At 40.5% G+C, this 20,101-nt stretch overlaps 1 protein-coding gene across 1 annotated transcript in view; it reads left to right on the top strand.

Moving 5' to 3' along the window:
- olfm3a (olfactomedin 3a) overlaps positions 1–16,345 on the top strand; it is a 26,382-nt gene extending 10,037 nt beyond the window's left edge. Inside the window, exons 2-6 of the mRNA XM_005936528.3 lie at positions 8,833–8,976; positions 9,370–9,525; positions 10,347–10,566; positions 13,510–13,616; positions 13,882–16,345. Coding sequence (XP_005936590.1) covers positions 8,833–8,976; positions 9,370–9,525; positions 10,347–10,566; positions 13,510–13,616; positions 13,882–14,559 — 1,305 coding nt within the window. The 3' untranslated portion in view covers positions 14,560–16,345. The remainder of the gene's footprint in view (positions 1–8,832; positions 8,977–9,369; positions 9,526–10,346; positions 10,567–13,509; positions 13,617–13,881) is intronic.
- Positions 16,346–20,101: the final 3,756 nt, after the last annotated feature.

The raw sequence follows: 20,101 nt of genomic DNA, 5'->3' as shown, positions 1-20,101 counted from the left end.
CCCCCCCCCCGGAGAAGAAGCACAGGCGTGTGAACAAGATAATGCTGTGGTTCATTCAGAGACTGTCTAGGGCAAAATGTGCAGAGCGCCTGCAAAATTATCTATTCAATCGTCTCTTCATTGGGGTCAGAAAAGGCAAGAAGGTAGCACGCCTCTAGAAAAAATAATCTCCCTGCCTTTCACTATAGTCACATCTGAGAGAAAAGGTGGCTTTTGCTTTTTGCTGCGTCTTCTTTTCCTCCCTTTTTTACTCCACAGTATGCAGCATCTCTTTGTCACTATCTTTCCGAAACCCTTTTTTTGGTTTTAGGATTATTGCTGCTCTTTCTCCTGTGTTTTGGGGCGTCACCATTTATCAGCGCTGTTTTGGATGTCTGCATTAGACTGCTTACAGACTGCACATGCAAGTTCATCTTCCCGTGCCATTAGAGTTAAAATGTTAAGTCATTTAAGCCGTATGATCATCAGTTACAGCACCGACATGCGCATTCCACTCCACTTGCCTCCAATACCCTGGTGGCTTTTTGTTTGGACAGGCTGATAGATGACTGGAGAGATAGCATCTGTTTAGGTCTCTGTCTTGTCGCAGGCAGAACGGCAGCCTTATTGTGATATGAGATTTAGCTTTGCCGGTATCACTGGCAGCTAGATTTGTTTCTATACATATTAACGGGTCTTTTAATGTCACACAATGCCAGCTTTAATCTGAGTTTAAAGACAGGAAATGCAAAGAATATGGGAAACTTTTCAAACATGTATGTTTGCCGTAACTTCGTGGAATTCAAATGTTCGACAACATAATGGACAAAGACGAGCTGTAGTGACAACTAGTAAAGTTAAGGTGTGTGACAGTGAAGGGATTTCCAGTCTGTCACCTTCTTCTGTCAAGACTTCACACTGTGGAGATGGAAGTGCCACTTGAGACATTACCATCTGAGAATGAACCTCATATAGTCATAACTCCATATTTTACAGTACTGTGACAAACAAGTGATGACAGCTTATCAGAATTAGACTATTTGTGGCTTTTCTGCAGCTCTGACTGATACTGTTGAGGGAGTCAGTTACCTTGCTATTAATCTGTATTTATAACGCATTGATTTCTGCTGCTGTCAATGACAAGCTTTTAATTTTTTCAGCCCCAGCATCTCACCTGGTTTATTCCTCTGAGAGGTTGTTCACAGACTCATACTGCTAGAGCGTAGCAAATAGAATAAGCCATCATGAAAATGGCTAAAGAAATTATATCAAGAGACCAAAGTGATACACAGCAGGGGGAAGGGGGGTTCATTTAGTGCAGACAGTCAGCTATGGTATATAGACTTGCTGTGAATCTTGGCAGCAGCTAATACAGATCTACTCAGCACTGAACAAAATCATTCCGCTGCTAGAGCCCAGCTAGTTTTGCACACAAGGGTGCACTTGAAAAAGAGCTACAGTATCCTCTATCAAGTTATACCTGCTGTGACTTTATAGAAATGCTTGCAAAGAAAAAACAAGTCCAGAATTCAACATGCAAATTTATCCGGATAAACTGATCACAACTCACAAACAAGGGGAAAAAAATTTTCAAATGCAAAAGAAAAGTGCAAGAGGGCAGAGACCAGATCAGGACAGAAATGCAATCATTAATGGAAGTGATTGAAATCTAATGACTCTAGCTAAGTCTCCCAAATCTTTCGAATTAAAAAGGTTAATGAAGAAACAGTTAAAGGCAAATGAGTAGTAGCCAAGGTGGAGGTTCAGTTAGGTGTGAAGCTGGCAGAATGTATGATTACACTATTCATGGTTATACCAACTAAACTCAAGATGAACTCTGTTAAGATGGAATCAGTTTTGCTCAAAATTATTTTATCTCTTTTTAAGTTTATTGGTCCAACCACAACAGTCCCAGTTTCCCATATGGCACTTGCTCATCCATGACTTGATATATTTACAGCACAAAGGGAGCAAGACAGAAACATTCACAGACAATGCAGAAAATACTTCAAGTAAGACAGGACTATCTACACTGAAGGCTAAATTGAGAAGAGGATATGGGGAATGCAATCAATAAAGTCCAACAGGGAGGTGTGGATCTGTCAGTTACCCATATACAGGGGTTAAGGTTAGGGGGTTAGGGAAAAGTGTGGACCGGCTCTCTATTTAAAGGGAATTTCTGATTCCAAGGGGTGTTCTTCCTTGGCAGGCCATGCAGAAACTGGTTTAAGCCAGTGCTAAGGTGAGTCTAGCTCTGACAGTCTACCTCTGGATGCTGACCCTGCTAATCTTTTGGCGAAACTCTCCCAGAGTAGCCTTGCTGGTGAAGTCCAATGCATCAGTTCCTCTCCATGGCTGCAGCTCAGGAGGTAGAGCAGCTCTTTCACTATTTGACGGGTTCATGGTTCAATCCCTGGCTGCTCCAGTCTGCATCCTAGATCTTTGCACAATACTGAACTCCTACTGCTCTCCGTTATGTGTATCAGGGTATGAATGTTAGGAAGCAAGTACTTGGGCATTGAAAAAATTGCTTGCATAAATGGGGGGCAATGAAGTATGTTGTATTAAGTGGTTTAGAAACGCATAATACTATATGAGAACCAGTGTATTTGGCTAGCTTATTACTTTAGTGGCCAGGAAAAGAATAAGCCCCAGGGATCTGTTTCTTTTTAAAGGTAATCTATAAAGACCATTGAAGATATGTCATAATTATTTGGAATCATTTAACCTTAAAGGGTATCCAAAAGCAAAATGCAAGAGAATACTAAATATTAAAGGAAAACAGGGAGCATTAAACTAGTACTCAAGCAAAAAGTCACAAATGCTAAAAATGAATGGGGAACTCGTTATAAAGACAAAACAGAAGAGAAGCACGTAAAATCAGTCTAACGTAACCTTCGTAATCATAAAGTAATCAAGCAGGAAATAAACAAAAGATAACTGACACCAGAGGCTAACCTAAGAGTGATAACAGACAGTGTCGCACAGAAGACACAAACAGACAAACGAGGCCGAGGAAACACAAATAGGGAGATCTCACAAGGCTCGAATGACAACAAGAAGCCAAACAAACATCAGAACTCAATAATTTCACAAGAACTAAGACTCAGAATCACTAAAGTCAAAACTCATCATTAGAATGACAAATTAAAGCAAGAATCAAAATTCTAAAACTATTCGAAACACTAAATCCACAACTGAGAACCAAACAGAAACCCAAAACTCGAATACAGTGTATTAACCAAGAATCCAACAGCCCTTGGACCATGAAAGGACAATACAATTACGCATTTCAACATACAAACTTGATTCTGGTGGTGCAAGGCAACAAACAGGCAATTACTTTTTTCTCTTTGTGATTTCTCGTGAATTTCCCATGAGGTGTAGAACAAAATGTATGCACTAATGTGAGATGTGACTGGAGGTTTGTGTTGAATCATCTCCTTGTTTACTCACTCACTGTTCTGTATATAATGGACACACATTGGTTCACCCAGCAGCGACAAGTAAATTGAGATGTATTAACCATGATTAGTTTATATCATTACTGTTTGCAATTTGGTGGTCGCGTTGAGCTTTTGTAAAGCACAGTATATTGTACTGAGGTATTTTAGGCAGATGACACTGACCTGCTTTTTCTGTGTATACATTAACCAATTACTATAAATATAAAGAATGATATTAGAAGGTTGTTGACCAGCATATGTTCAGCCTTTACTGAAAGCCTTGTTTTTCTCAAACTCACAAATGTCAATCCCACAGTAAGAAAAGGGCAGGGGATCATTAACGTAATAACTAAGATTCATAATCTACATTACATTTTAAGAAATCCCACCATTCTTCCATGAGATTGTGAGATGTTTTGTGCTGAAATGATCAATTGCAATTTCACAGCCCTTTGCATGAGCAGCAAGCTTTGTTTCAGCAGAAGATGCAGCTGTGCAGGACCGCTGGGCAAAAATAAATATGGTTAGCAATATAAGTGATAAACAAGCAGTTACAGTAAACTAGTCAATAAACCATAAAAACAACAGACAAAACAATCAACATGAAGCTGGTGAAATGACATCAGTATTGCATGTCATATTATGTGAGGGGTGCCTCCATTCTTTTCCTGTCATCGGCTTATTGCTTGTTGGCCTGATGACAGATCCAGTACTGTAAATGTCACTCTGGAATTCACTAAGACATAAAAGGTTTAGGGGCAAATTCACTGTTCATTCAGGCAGCCTGACACAAGTCCAACAATAAAGAGGACCAGAAGTGAGACTGATTTTGTGGGCGGCAATAAAAGCAACGAAAACAATTCATTCATTACTTAGGTGTTGTGTAATCTTTGAGTCAGTAAATCAAGACCAGCAAACATTGTTTACATCTATGTTGAATGAACACATTTGTAATAAAAGTTAAAATATTACGAGTTTTGATGATTGCTGATCTGACTTGGAGACAGGTACATAGTTGTTAAATGGGTCCAGTAAAGGTTTGTTCTTTCATTTCACTGTGTTATTATGTCATGATGTGTTTTCTGCATTGAAACACTCTTCTACATGTTGTGTTTTAGTGCAGAAACTTCCAAATCTCCCAGGAAGCAGGAAGCTGTAGTAAACAGTCTAAATCTGTCAGTAGACACAAGTGATTCATATAATAAAATGTCAAAAGGGGCTTTCTTTCAAATGACATGAACCGAGATTTGCTATTTATTAAGGACTTTCTTTGGATTTGTGAGGTCACTCAGAGAGTAGGAGGCTATAGAGACAGTTTCATATTGAAACATATTATTTAAAAGCTCAGATATTATTGAAAATCCTCAATCTTAGTCACATAGAAAAATAAATGTTTATAACAGGTTTGTTAAAAATTGAGTGCTTTCACAAAATCGTCTGTGCCTATGTTAGCATGTGTCATAGGTTTTTACTCCGGTTTGTTATAAATCATGGGGAAATAACAAACTCTGGGCTTGCTTGCTGGTTTCGACTGTAAACATATTGAAAGCTGGCACAAAATAGTGTCTGTTGGCAACCTAACTCCAGAAATATTGATGACTGCTGTAAATCATCCTTTCAAAAATCCATGAGTCAAACCTTGGCAAAGACACATAGGGAGATCAAGTATGAGAACAACTGCAGGAAACAGTTGTTCTCATACTGTGTCTTGTGTGCGTGTTAAATACTGCATGTGACCACTCATGCAATTCTGCGCTCATGTCTATGATTCCTGCAAGGAGAGCGATACCTCGCTGGATGAGCGGGCAGAGCTTTCGGCTGCTGGATGCTGTTTTGTAAGGATGATAAATGACTGAGCTTTGGTGTGCAGAGCTGTGAAACCCCATGTAGCCTTGGAGCAAGATCTTCTTGTATTTAGTGTTTTGGAGGAAGAATATATCGGAAAATTAGTGTTTGCCTCATCGGCTACACGGCAGCACAAGTAAAACACAATGTCACTGTGCTGAACAAGCTAAAAACATCGTCCCTTATTAATGATACGGCACCCCTGGCATCGTTGCCCACCTCTCAATTTTAAATACACGTAGACATTGAGGGCTAGCAGGAGGGGCTATGCGCTTACCTGCTGCTCTCTGGCAGGTAGCTCCATGCCCTCCTGGGTTTTAAATGCACCTTAGAACACACATGCATCAACACTACAATGAGCGGGTGGAGGGAGGTTTGGAGTCTTCACTCACCCCCATTCTCTGCGGCCTGCTGGAGCGGGGGGGCTAGGAGGAGGAGTTGGCCGTCCGACTGCGGTCTGGAGTGTGGGGCCTCCCTGCTGCTGCGGAGTCGGGGCGGTCTGCCTCTCCCCACCGCAGGGAAAAGGGTAACACCACCTGGGTCTGGGTGCAGTTCCCCCCTCCAGGGGCAAGGGTACCTAGACCCGGTTCGTAGAGTACGCTTGGGGAGTGTGATCGTGTGTACAGCGTCTCTTTATGTCTGTCTCCACGTTGGTTGAGTGTGGAGTAAGTGCATATGAGAGCATGAGGGTGGGAATGGATGTTTGTATCTGTGTGTGCCTGTATGTCTGTGTCTATATGTCAGGTTGGGTATCAGACGCCACCTCTCTGGGGACATCTCAGGCCCTCCAAGGTTGGAGGCCTATCTCCCCACCACCACTTCCCTGCCAGTGGCGAGACGCCCTCAGACATCGGTGCGTTGGTGGTTCTTTGTGTCCGGGGATGGGCGTCCAGGTACACACCGGCTCACTCCTTGGCTGCGCTTGTCGGGGCCTGGAGCCTGGGGCTCGCTCGGGCCACTTCGGGGTGGGGTGCCCTCGGCCTCTCGGCCTGGGGCTCGGTCACTCTGGCACAGCTGGCTGCCGGCGGAGCTCACGGGCACGTCACTGCAACCCCCCCTGGCTTCTGCTCCGCGGCTGCTGAGTGAAGCCCTCATCTGGGACTCTCCTCAGCTCTTTCTGGGACAGTGGCGCGGCTGCCCCTCTGTTGGTCTTCCTTGGTCTCTTGTGTTCTGGGGGCCTCTGGATGTCTGGAGTTTTGATCTCCTCCATACCTGCTTCATGCCCTGGAGGACGGGGCTGTGGCCCCCCCACACCCTCTAGCAGATCATTACATGAAGGAACCTTTTAAATAACAAGCGCGTCACACTCACAGGTGTACACACGGGATCACACCCACAAACTACACCCTTTTTGGCTCCTACCTCAAAGCACACTGTGGTTCTGTCGATTTAATGCTGCACAATAATGTTTAATATTTAGTATTTACTGTATATTCCCATAGTATCATCGTGATGTTGTTTATTCTATTGCTCTCGTTTTCTTCTGCTTGTTTTCTTTTTTCTTTCTCAACAGGTGATCCAGGTGATTGATATATGTATTTTTTTCTCAGCTTATTCTTTTGGTTTTTGTTTTTTTGTCCTTTATCCCCGTCCCTCTTCTCCGCAGTTTTTCCCCTTCTTTTCCTCATTCAAGTCTGTCCCGTATCTAGCAAGTGAAAATAAAAAATAAATAAAATAAACAATAAAAGGTGAATCAAATAGACCATTACGGCAAGGCTGGGATGGTCAATTTGGTAAAGTAAATCCGTTGGGCATCTTTCTTCGCCTTTAGACAATAATTCTGATGGCAAAAGAACCAAACGGGACAGGCAAAAAAACCCCAACATTTTAATGATACAGCAGTAGCTCACCAGGTTTAGATATGTACATCGTGTTGGACGTTACTGTAAAAGATTTGTTACACTTCTTTATATCTGTGCTGTCTTGCATTAGTAGGCAGCTTTTAATAAATCAATATTTAGCAATCAATAGTTAAGCATCAGTGAGATGGACTGCACTGCCCTAGTTTTTTAATGTTTTTGCTTTTGCAACTTTTTGCAATTTTCTTTCATTTTTCCTCAGTACATTTTGAATGCCTACCTGTTTATTCCTCATCTCAGCATTTTGTGCTTACTGTACAAAGTACTTCTTTGTCAGCAATGTTCTGTTTTCTTTCCCTTTTTCAGATGTTGTTTACCTACATAACCACCTCTTCAACTCTTCTGTCTATTCATATCCCTCCTCTTCCCATTTTTTTTTCTTCAGATGTCAGATTACAGTGAATGAGAAGGTTTACAAGCACATAAATATTTATATCATTACAAATGCATCTTCTGGCTCCTCTGTCTGTTTGCTTTACTGGAGAGTCAGCTAAATCTCTATAGCTAGAGAGTGCATGGCCCCGAGTCCTATGAATAATTGAAAAAAGGTACTTGAAGCTACGTAAGTTACACACAGTTCAAAGCTGTCAGAGTTTCATAGATGACTTTTAGATCTGTTGTGTTACTTTATTAAGAGTATTTGATTCTGATCATATATTATGCATTATACTGAGATATTCCCATAGTTTAAACATGATAACATAACAGTTCAGTAAAAACTTACTTAAAAGTTGGGGAATAGTGTCAAAAAAATGTATCCACGCAGAGATTAAACAAGAAAAGACCGAAGGGATTGCTGACAAATTGATGTGTTAGAAGCTATTCTGACAGATGTGGTGAAAAGTATTGCACTCAACACAGGTTAATTGACATCCTTGAATTGCCTTATCCAATCATGGCAAGCAGCAGGCTAGTAAGGGCTTAAGTTTCTCCACACATTGATGTTGACGTGTGCACAGGCGCAGGAGCAATACTCTGAATACTGTACTGTGTGTATAGGAACCTTGCAGAATAGAGGCCTTTCTTGACCTTTCCAAAAAAACAGAGTTGCTATGTGTGCTCTAAATGTAAGTTACTAATGTTTAGCAGTTTTATTTACTAGCTTACTGCTACCAATAGTGATCAAACCCAGTATCAAGATTAATTCCAAAGCTAAACAGCATTTCTTTTTGATTTTCAGGTGTTATTAAATTCAGAGTGGATTACTATACTACACACCAGCGTAGCCAACACAAGCTTTAGGTGTGCGACACCTGCTCAGTCTGGCCAGGCAAACTGCACATCCCCAAAAAATAAAAGTCACAAATCTGATTACTGATATTGGTCCATAAAATCACAGAAAGTGCAAAAGACTGATTTAGCAGCTTTAGTTGATGAAGCAATGGACACATGCCTCTTAAACTACCTCTTGTAAAATTATAAAGTAACATTTAATATTTTTAGGCTTTCTCTCATTCCCTTTCATTCTACAACTACCTGCACTTGATTACAAACTTACATTTCTATAAATGTTCGTAAAAATCAAGCTGAGCGTCACTTCAGGCAAGTCATGTAGTCATGTATCATATACTGCATGGGACATAGGTAGTTACAACAAGTGAAGGATGTCAGACCTTAGTCTATACATATTCCATATATATACTGGAGTATATGTAATATATTATCCATCCTTAGACTCTACATATATTTGTTGGGTCTTACAGACTATCGGTCCAAAGGAGGGCTGGCAGGTGTACAGCTCAGCCCAGGATGCTGATGGGCGCTGCATCTGCACAGTGGTGGCACCAGAACAAAGCCTGTGCTCTAGAGACGCCAAGAGCAGACAGCTCCGCCAGCTACTAGAGAAGGTAAACACACGATTTTACCACACACCTGCACACACACGTTGTTTTATAAAGGATAGGAATAAAGACGTAACAAGTCTCTATAAGCTTTATTTTCCTTTCATCTCCCGATACAAGGTATTTTATTGTGAAATTTAACTGAAGTGGGGTGCTGCTAGGCCTTTCCAGGATTTTTTTTCTCTTTTCAACAATAGCCCATTACAAATTTCAGGCACACACAGGCTCACCAGGGAAACCCATCAAAGTGCCTTTCAGTTAGCTGCGCTGGCTGGAAAGAAGGAAAGAACAGAAGACGTCATATATTTACTTTACAACCATATCATGGACTGTAGCTAGCGTCTCAGTTTGTGCATTGGAACCCCCGTTCCAGTTTTAACGTGGCTTCTTTTATTCTAGGTGCAGAACATGTCTCAGTCCATTGAGGTGCTGAACCTGCGCACTCAGAGGGATTTCCAGTATGTCATGAAGATGGAAAACCAGATGAAGGGTCTGAGAACCAAGTTCAGACAGATTGAGGATGACAGGAAATCCATCATAGCCAGAAATTTCCAGGTGTTTTATTTTTACCTGGTTAATGTTCAGTGGATCTTTGTGTTTTGTTTTCATTTATGTGAATTAGTTGTTTTTATGCCTTTCTGTACCATGAATCTGTTAAAGTGTAAACAGGCTCAGTATCTTTTCTCATGCAAGTCTTTACATAAGTTCAATCTAACAGTTCTTTTAACTTAATATATTTCAAAGAAGAGAAAACCAAGAAATACTAAGTCATGAAAGGGTTTACTAGTTGAGTTAATTGACACTGTGAATAGAAAGCCACTGTTGTCCGAGGCTTAATTTAGTGCAGTTGGCTAATAACTACCCTACAGATTCCCTTGAATTTTCACCATAATAATAAAAATGTATAGCATATTTACCACAAACCCTTCAGAAATCATTCAGAAAGGGTTCAAATCTTAGATTTCTTTTCGCTGCTGTCACTGCCCCGTGTGGATTGTACTGGACAGCTGGTAGGGGAGTAGGATTATTTCTGGTGTGGCAAATTGTCTGACACCAAATGAACTGAAAGATTCGCAACAAGCAGCTGGAAAATCAGAAACTGAGCTGTTGGTTGACCACCAACAAATTCCAATGTCATTGTATCATTGCAAATAGGAAATTGGTCCATTTCCTTGTGTTTAATAGTACTAGATGTCAGTGCTAGCATTACTTTATTCTTTCATGTAAGGCTGACTGTTCTACTACAGTACAATAAAACTCTACCATGGACATTTCCTGACATACAGTAATTTCGTTTCTTCCTAACTTTTGCACCTATCCGCGATCTCCCACCTCTTCCCCTTTGTTTCTCATCTCTGCTGCTGTCATTTCTGTAGGAGCTTAAGGACAAGATGGACGAGCTGAAGCCGTTGATCCCTGTGTTGGAGCAGTATAAGATGGATGCTGCACTCATCTCTCAGTTCAAGGATGAGATCAGAAACCTGTCTGCGGTGTTGACAGGCATACAGGAGGAACTTGGGGCGTATGACTACGATGAGCTTTATCAGCGAGTCCTGCGACTAGACAGTCGGCTCCGCAGCTGTATGGGCAAGCTGAGTGAGTAGTGTGCACTGCATTTTGCTGATAGTACAAAAAGTTTGAATTCTTCGTGTTATCACAATAAACTAAAATAAGAAGCCACATGTGTACTGAGAAAACTGTGCTCATCTAAAAATAATACTACTGTGTGTGGTAAAAACAATGGCATTAGTATGTTGTAACAAGTTCACATAGGAGTATTGATGTTATAGGTGTTGCCATCATGGTGTACTTGTGAGTAATCCTGCTAAAGAAATTAACCACCTAGGGAAATGCACAGTGCTGTGCTTAAGTCTAGAGCCATCGCTCATTTCTGTGTATGTTGCTAGGACAACAGGAAAATAGTGCAGCAACTTATTCAAACATGTGGAAAACAAAAGTAACTACCGGTAGTTCTATTTGGTATGACCACCTTCATTTTTCATCACAGTCTGAACTGTCTTAGACAAGTTTTATTGTAACTTCTTTAAGTAGTCTTCTTGAACTAATACTGTTACTGTTTATGAGAAAGACCCGAGATGCAAGCACAGGCTGTGATGTGAGTGAACTTTATTCCAAAAGGTGAAAATGCAAACAGAAGCAGAGAATGTCCAGGACAGAACTAAGAGCACAGCCCATTCTCACTCCTGACGCATAATATACCAACGATTTGTCACATTCCGAGGCGTTCCATGGAAATGTGAAAGGTGACCTTCTGTGTTCCTATGCTACGCGCTGGATTGTGGATGAAATCGAACAGAATGACACTCCCGCGGTAACACACATTCCAGCCGTGTAACCCTAACCATAACCTTATCCCTAATCTTAACCACCACATTAATCGTGTTAGATAGTGTTTTCCAAAGTGATTTAAGTAACAGAAACGTAAATGTGTAGATTCATTTCTCTCATGTTTCCTCATTTTTCCGAACTCGTAGAATAGGGACCTGTTGGGTGACCGTAAGCGCAATATACCGATGATTTGTCACCTAGCGTAAAATGTTACGCTTTGGGAGTGAGAACGTGTTTCAGAGCAACCTAAACTGGGATAACTAACAAAACAAACCGGAAAACATGAAACGCATGGGCACCACAGGGCATGATGAGCAGACGAACCAACGACGTGCGCTGGAGAACACACACTAATATACACAAAGGGAAACGAGGAAACTGCACACAGGAGGGAGACACAGCTGAACCTAACAAGCATGATGAAGCAGGGAGGATGCAAACTGAATATACTGACATCAGACACAGACTTTCAAAGTAAAACACTGACAGAAATCAGAGACAAGATACTGACAGGGAACATACGGGCAGGGATGACTAGACTAGACTAAAGAGAAGAAGCTCAGAACCAAAACCGAAGAACTAGGAAAATTTTAACAGAATACATAACCAGAATAAACAAGAACATAAGATAATGTTAATTAATACAAAACACACAGTTACATTGTGTGTTTTCTTATGCAGACATGCTTTTACAGCAGTTTTAGAATCGCTGTCATGCTGAAAAATGAAGCCTTTACCATTTAGATGTTTTCCAGATGGATCAAAATCCAGCATCACTTGCCTGCATCAATAATTGCATCAGTTCTGAAAAAATCCCCAAGACCACTGAAATGCAGCCCAAATGACGGTGTTTTACAGATAGCTGTACCTCTCTTCTAATCTCCTCCATATATATTGACAACATATTGAACCAAAAATGTGGATTCATCACTCCATCACCTGTTGCGTGAGATTTTCGGTCCAGTTTTTGTGTAACGTGGCATACTTCAGACCTTTCCCTGTGTTTTCCTTCATTAAGAAAGGCAGTCACTCTTCCACTGAGACCATTGGTGATGAGGCTTCACCAAACAGTAGATGGATCAGCTGAACTGCCAGACGCAACTTGAGGGTTGTATCCTGAAATCCTAGAAAATCAGTGAGGTGCAGGAAATGGACTGAAAATGAGTGAAAAAAAAACAGCCAATGTCCAAAGAAAACCTTCAGAAGGCTTTAAGAGAATCTGGATTAAATTGTTCAAGATCACTTAAAAATGACACAAACATCTGGCTCTTTGGAAGCAAAATATATGAAAAAATGAGCAGTGGCTTTACACTTGCACACAGTTTCACAAAGTACTTTAATATAATATAATTAATATAACCAAAGCTTCAAAATCTTTGAATGTCCAACTTCAGATACTTTTACTATTCTTTGCTTATTTCTTGTTACATCTCAGAGTGACAAATGTTGCTCTGAGATATAACAACTGTGAGAAATAAAAAACCTTGTGAATGTCAGTGTGTTTCATCTAGAATTCATGCTGGTGAAAGACATTTTTTAAGGACTGCTGTAATGTTTGGCCTTTAACATTAAATGTTCTAAAATCTCTAACTGAGGGAAGTGAGAGTAATGTGCCATGCCTAATTTCTTCCTAATGGGCCAAAAAGGAAGCACTTTGTGCCTTTAATATCTACAAGCACAGTTTCTCCCGGGAAGTTAAGCTATTAATTAGTACAGTAGGCAACATTCAAATTACATGGTGACTTTCAGGGATCTGTTTTCTTATGCTTTGAGTGGGGAGCAAAGTGAACAAGCAGAAGATGGATTTCTTAATATGATGGCAATTTTAATGACACTTGTTCCGTACTTGAAGATCAACCATCCATTACTAATTGTGCTTAAATCAAGCCTGTTATAACTTACCAATTTAACAGGTGGAGGAGGTCTGCATAGAGAAAGAGATGTGTACATTTTTAATCTTCAGATACTCTAAAGAACTGTGCAGTAGACATAAGTTGAGTTTCCTTTAGCTACAAACATCAGTTGTGTAATACTGTTTTAAGTTAAATTAAGCATCTTGCTTCCACTGCTACCTTAGTATGCACGGAGGGCACACTCTGTGGTGGAACAGGCATGAAATTGGCTTCAGAAATCTAGTTAGAGACAAAAAGCACCACAGCACATCTTATCGCTGCATTTCTTTATTAACAGCGTGTGGGAAATTAATGAAAATCACTGGACCTGTTACAATAAAGACATCTGGAACCCGGTTTGGGGCATGGATGACTGATCCTCTCGCATCAACCAGAAACAACAGGGTGAGTTATGAGAGCATGAGGGTGCGATGCATTTAATATCAGCGATGTGCTCTGTTGTTAAAGTGGGCAGAATATCACAGCAATTTAAGAAGAGGCTTGCATTTATAGATGGGGTTTTGATTTATTTATTTATTTTTGGGAGGGGTGATTTTAAAAAGATGTACGATGTGGGTTTTTTTTAATAATATCAAGAATGATTCAGATTTGATTTTGTATTGCTGATGGCTGATTCTAACCATCTGTCCTCTCCATCATCTCTTGTTAGGTTTGGTATATGGACAGCTACAGCAATAGCAAGATTGTACGTGAATACAAGACAATGGAAGACTTTGTAGCAGGAGTGGTTTCTCGAACCTACAGCCTCCCCTTTAAATGGGAGGGAACAAATCACATGGTCTACAATGGATCGCTTTATTACAACAAGTACCAGAGCAACATCATTGTCAAGTATAACTTCGAGACGGGCAGCGTGCTGGCCCAGCGAGCTTTGGAATTTGCCGGCTTCTACAACATGTACCCATATACGTGGGGGGGATACTCTGACATCGACGTCATGGCTGATGAACTGGGAATGTGGGTTGTGTACGCAACCAATCAAAATGCTGGAAATGTTGTCATCTCTCAGATCGACCCTGACACCCTGCAGGTCCTAAAGACTTGGACCACCGAATATTCCAAAAGGAACGCAGGTGAATCTTTCATGATCTGCGGGACACTTTATATTACTAATTCTCACCTGTCGGGAGCAAAGGTTTACTACGCTTACTCTACCAAGACTTCGACCTATGAATACATAGACATTCCTTTCCACAACCAGTACTTTCACATCTCCATGCTCGACTACAATGCCAGAGAGAGGGCGCTGTACGCTTGGAATAATGGGCATCAGGTAATATTTAATGTGACCCTTTTTCATGTCATAAAAACTGATGATGATTCTTAAGTGTGATACTTTTCAACTACAACTACAGCACCATCGTTTGTGATACAAGGACCTCCTTATTGACCATGTTTTCTTCTATTTGAAATGGACTGTGGTTTCTTTACTTCGCATTACTTGAACTTTTCTAATTTTTGCCTCTGGATTCTTGGCTGACTTGAGCATGGACTTTAATGCTTTACTGAAAAACATGCTATACGGTTTATACACATTTCCGTTGCTGCTGATCAGACTAGTATGCCTTATTTGCTAAGTGTCAGGTCTGCCAGCACAAGACGCTTTTGCATGAATGTTAACATTTTGTCCACAGTGATTTGCTATGACATGACTGTGTTTTGTTGCAAAATTGTTACTTGCTTTACAGTGTTTGCTTTCTTTGTCTTATTAAAATTCTATTTAAAAGTATTTAAACCTTGAAAGTAACGTATTAATGATTGTAAAATGTAGTTGCCATTCTTTTAAAGATGGCCCTGTAAAATATTATTGTTATGTATGTCTCTGTGGAAGAACATTTGTATTTTTTATAAAACCAAAACCATGAGACGATATCGGCGCATTTTCATTAAAACAAATTATTGTACATTTCATTCAAATTATTTTGTCTGCTAAAAATGAATATCGCCCCTGATCTGATGAAGAAGCAGTCAGCACCCTAGTCTAGTCATTCGGCTTATTCCAATCAGGAAAGGATGCATCCCACAGTGGAAGCCATTTGCCTTGTTTGGTTTGTGTCCATCATAGGCATGCAGTATTCATATTAGCATATGAGCACTCATCTAAAAGAGTTTGAGGTATGCTGCAGATGACTCTCCCTTTTGAAACCCAACCTGTATCATCTTAAACAGGACAATTTGATCAAATGACTTCTCCTGAAAGGTGATGGAAAAATAGAAGTATAGTACTGCACACAAGTCTTAAGCTGTACCTCATTTCTTTATACTGTATTTTTTAAATATACATGGAAATACAGAGTATAAGGCAAAAACAGTTTGTACAATTCTTAAAACCTTGAAATTCAACGACCATCTTTATTCTTTATATTCTGAACTTTCTTATTCTGCTTTCTTGTTATTTCTTTAAGTAGTCTTCAGAAACAGTTCTCCAAGCTTCTTGAAGGACATTCAAAGCTTTCCTTTGGATGTTGGTTCCCTTCTGTTCCTTTCTATGTCAAAATGATCCCACACTACTTCAATAAAGTTGAGATCCAGGCTATGGGGAGGCCAATCCATGACTCTATTGTGTGTTTTTCTAACCAGGTATGTTTTGTTATCAGCAGTGTGTTTGGGATCATTGTCATGACTAGAAGAGTAGAATTTTCAAGTATCTGCGCTTTATTTGAGTAGTTTTTCTCTGACAACTTTTTACTTTCACTCCCTAAATTTTTAAACAAATATCTGTACTTTCTACTCCTTATATTTTCAAAATGAGCTAGTTACTTTTGGTTTAACAAATTTGCAGGGAGTTATTGTTTCACATCACTGAGAGCCTTCAAACATGAAACCGATTTGAGCCTAAACAGAAACACATGAAAGGTAGTCCTGTTTGTATATTAATCACCAGGGTATGTCACATAAAGACAAATGACGTGTTGATAAACTGGAAATGTAAAGCTTACATGTAAGTCCTCATGGTTTTAACTCAGATATTGAGTCTGTAAATTTGAACCTAGTTTTTCATATTGTGAAACATGCTGCAAAGCAAACTGAGGTAGATCAACTGTGTGCAGGTTAGTGCAGGATAAACAGGGTAGTTTGCTGTACTGTGATGGATTTAAAGTAAAGAACAGTGTGTGACTGAACAGCTGCCTCTTCTTCTCTCATTCGCTCCCTCCCTCTCCTGTTGCTACTTCAATCGTGAAACTGATCAATGATCAGCTGATCGGCTTTTCTCTCGTTTGTTTATCGCCTACTTTGCGCCAGAAAGAAGAAACCAGCGGATGTCACGCTAAACAACAGCAGCAGCATGTTTAAGCTTGATCAGCTGTTGTTAGAATTTATTTAATCTTACTTTCTAGTATCAGCTGATGTTTGTTGGAGCCACAGCTGTAAAAGCTGCTGGTCATGATGTCGGTTTGGTTATCTGGTGAGAGGGAAACATGAAGATGAAACCAGGAGATGTCCTTACTGAATCATCAGAGCTGTGATGGAGAAACAGGTTTACCTTTTGGGTGACATGAATGAGTTGAAGGGAAGTTATGAACTGTTTCTGAGAGACAAATAACACCAGGATCCTTTTTTAGGTAGCTTACAGCTGGTAACTGTGCAGGGGCGGGTCTAGCAAAGTGTTGCCAGGGGGGCATGTAGGGCATTAACAGTGAGAGGGGGGCACAAAGTACTTCTCTTTCTTATTCTCATTTAAAATGTCTAGCTTTTAAAAAATAATTAACTGAATCTTACAACAAACGATTGATAGATTGATGCATATATACCATCAAAACAGTGTACATCACTGTCACAATAGCGTTTGTTTTCATTCAAAGGCTTTATGATTTTTCCTATAATGGTGGGCCGGTCTCTAGTCAAAATGCCCGGGCCAACTTTTTGTCCCAAACCAGCCCTGTAAGCAGCTCATCTGCAGTCTGGTGTTACCTACATCTTCCTATTGAGAAGGCAGAATTTTTGCGTTCTGAGTACAATCAAAAGCACCACGACTGCAGTTTTCGTGTTGGATGTAAAAAGCGCACATGACGCTGTGACGTAGGCTAGAATCATGGCGGCGGTCAATGGCGGTCTAGGCGTGGGATTTCTCTTGTGGAAATATGCAGATTATTTTTTCCTTTCTATTGGTAGGTGGCACAGTGCACTTGTGGCAAGTAAGCAAGCTAGAAGACTGGCAATCTTGCTGGGTATCCAGTTAAAGAAGCAACACATTAACAAGAGAAGTCTGAGTAAAACCAAAGTTACTTTCCCTAGTAACTAGTGAAAGTAACTAGTTACTTTGAAAGTAACAAGTAACTTGAAGTAACTGAGTTACTTTTGATAGAACTAGTAATGTAACTAAGTTACTAATTTAAATGTAACTTACCCAACACTCACTGTTTTACTTCTCTCCTAACCTCCCTCCATATATATTGAAGTCTAATAAGGGTTTGGCAAACACTAAACGGATCAGCTGACAGGCTGCATGCATCTCTTAGCTACTGTATCAGGCCTTTGCTGGATTTCTTTTCAATTTCTTAAGGACTTGACTTTCAGATTGTCAGGGGGCAGAGTGGCCTGTACTGAACAGGACTCAGGTGCAGAAACCCAGAGCAGAGACAGCAGATGATGTAACAATTTATTAGGCTTAAGTGCAAAAAAAGAAAACGTAGCAAAGACAAAAAAACAATAAGACGTGGAGTTTGACGAGGCGTGGCCTGGGGAACGTGGCTAGGCGAGGGAATGAGGCCTGAGATGCAGAGTGGAGCTGAGCAGGGAACAGTCACGCTTAAGAGAGAAGAGTTAGGGAGGTAGTGGAGGCAGCTCTGAAGTGGCCAGTTGTAAGAGTAGCAATTCTTACTTGCAGTAGGGGACATGGAGTGTTGAGAGGGGGGTGATGAGAATCCAGGGGAGGCTGAGTGGCGTGGAAAGGCTGGCCTGAGATCCGGGGCTTCAGATGGAGTGTGATGGCAGGAGGGCAGGCAGGTGAGGCACAGAGAGATTTTCAAAATGATTGCTTGGTATCCTGAGTCCAGAGGTGGAGCATGAGCCAAGGTGAATACAGCAACTGCAGCACAAGAGAGTCTTGTTAACAAGATAGATCACCGCAAGAACCTGAAGTATAAGGCCTGTTACCAACATCTGTTGATGACAAACTGGCAGTGAATGAACATAAATGTGTGGTTTAAATCCCTCTGGCTTGATTGCCTGCAATAGGCTCCAGGTGTGCAGGAGCTGGAGTTGGCCCTGCCCAGGGGCGGATCCCAGGTCAGTTCAGGAGCCTTATGGAAATTCCAGCCACCCACCGCAGACCATGACACAGATACTGTTCAGTTGCTGTAGATAGTTTTTTAAGCCTGCCACTTCTTTTTTTTTTTTTGACCTTTTACAGTTCTTTATTGACAGATACTGTAAAGAAACAACAAGAAAGCGGAGGGAGAAAGAGAGAGGGGAAGATATGCGGCAAAGGGCCATGTGTTGGACTCAAACCCAGGTTGGCCACTCTCAGCCATATGGCATGTAGTTGAATTCAACCGGCGCCCCCTGCCACTTCTACTTTTGTCCTCGTTTCAGTTTCATCAAATATTTTTAGAACACACTGTACACCATGTTGAGATACTATATGACAAGTTTTCAGCTAATAACTAACTACTACTTTATGCCTGTCAGACTTCATTATCTTTGCCATTTGTATTACTTAACTATAGAAATAGGAATAAATTAAGTAATTTTGCAACAGAACACCAGCAACAACCTGCCTGAAGAGGCAATTTAAAATTTGCTCTTTGCTAAGTTGTCTGTTACATGTGGAAACAAGACTGGTTTATTTCTTGTGTTTGTTGCCTTTTTGTGCGATTCATAAGTCAGCATTAAATGGCTTAACAAGCAAAAATAACTAAATAAAACAAACATTCCTCTGAAAATGGTCGGGTACAAGAGCTGGACTGACAATGAGTGACAAGCAGCCAAACCTACAAAAGACCTTCAGAAAGCCTGGAGAAGTATTGCTGAATACTTCTCCAACAAATGAAAAGAAAATCTGGCTCCTTGGAAGCAAAATATGAAGAAATGAGGAGTGGGTCGAGACTTTAGCACAATACTTTGGATTTTAGTAGCGAGGGAAGGAATTGTTTGCACTTGAAGATAACCTAAACTAGAGTATTTCAGATTGTGTTATAGCTTAAGTGCTTCTAATAGAATATATAAAGTAGCTAAATATGCTTAGCTATTTTACAGAGACACTTGCAGCATACCATTAACTCGTGTGGATCCCACTTCAGGAAAGGAATTGATGGAAGCTGCAAGGTATTGTGGGGCTTAACGTAAGATAAAAAGACTCCTTCTTTTCATTCATTATAATGAGGGGTAAAGATGAATAGATATGATGATGCTGGTAATGACAGCATCTCTCAGTAAGAGGGAAGAGGATATTCATGCACTCAACATTAGACTTTCTAATGGCTTAAGAGTTATCCTTTGGCATTTCAAGCAGCATAAAAAGGCAATGAGCTGCTGGGATGTTCACTATAATTTCCTTCTCCTTACCACTGTGTCTCTATCTTCAGCAACAAAGAATATGTTTACTTTACAGTCCCCAATGGTGAGTTTTGAATATGTCACAGTGTGGTCTATCTCTTTTTAATGGGTAAACAAACAGTCATGTTTTCATGCACACATAATGAAACAAGCCTGAGGCAAAATACATTTGCACTGGCACACATAAACAAACACAGACACATGCTTGGGGGTGGACTGCAATCAGTTAATTTCATCAGCATCCATCAGAAATCACAGGCATCACTGTCATCTGCCTGACACGACCTACAAGAGCCACTGTGTAAGCAGTATGTTTAGACACTAAAGGTAATCCATTGTCGCTGTATTGTACAGCTCTGCAATTCACTTCT

This window comes from Haplochromis burtoni, unplaced genomic scaffold (genome assembly GCF_018398535.1).
Source record: "Haplochromis burtoni strain Fernald_Lab_line unplaced genomic scaffold, NCSU_Asbu1 Contig_220, whole genome shotgun sequence".
Taxonomy (NCBI): Eukaryota; Metazoa; Chordata; class Actinopteri; order Cichliformes; family Cichlidae; genus Haplochromis; species Haplochromis burtoni.
The sequence above is the reverse complement of the archived record's forward strand: the minus strand, read 5'-3'. Positions and strand labels throughout refer to the sequence as shown.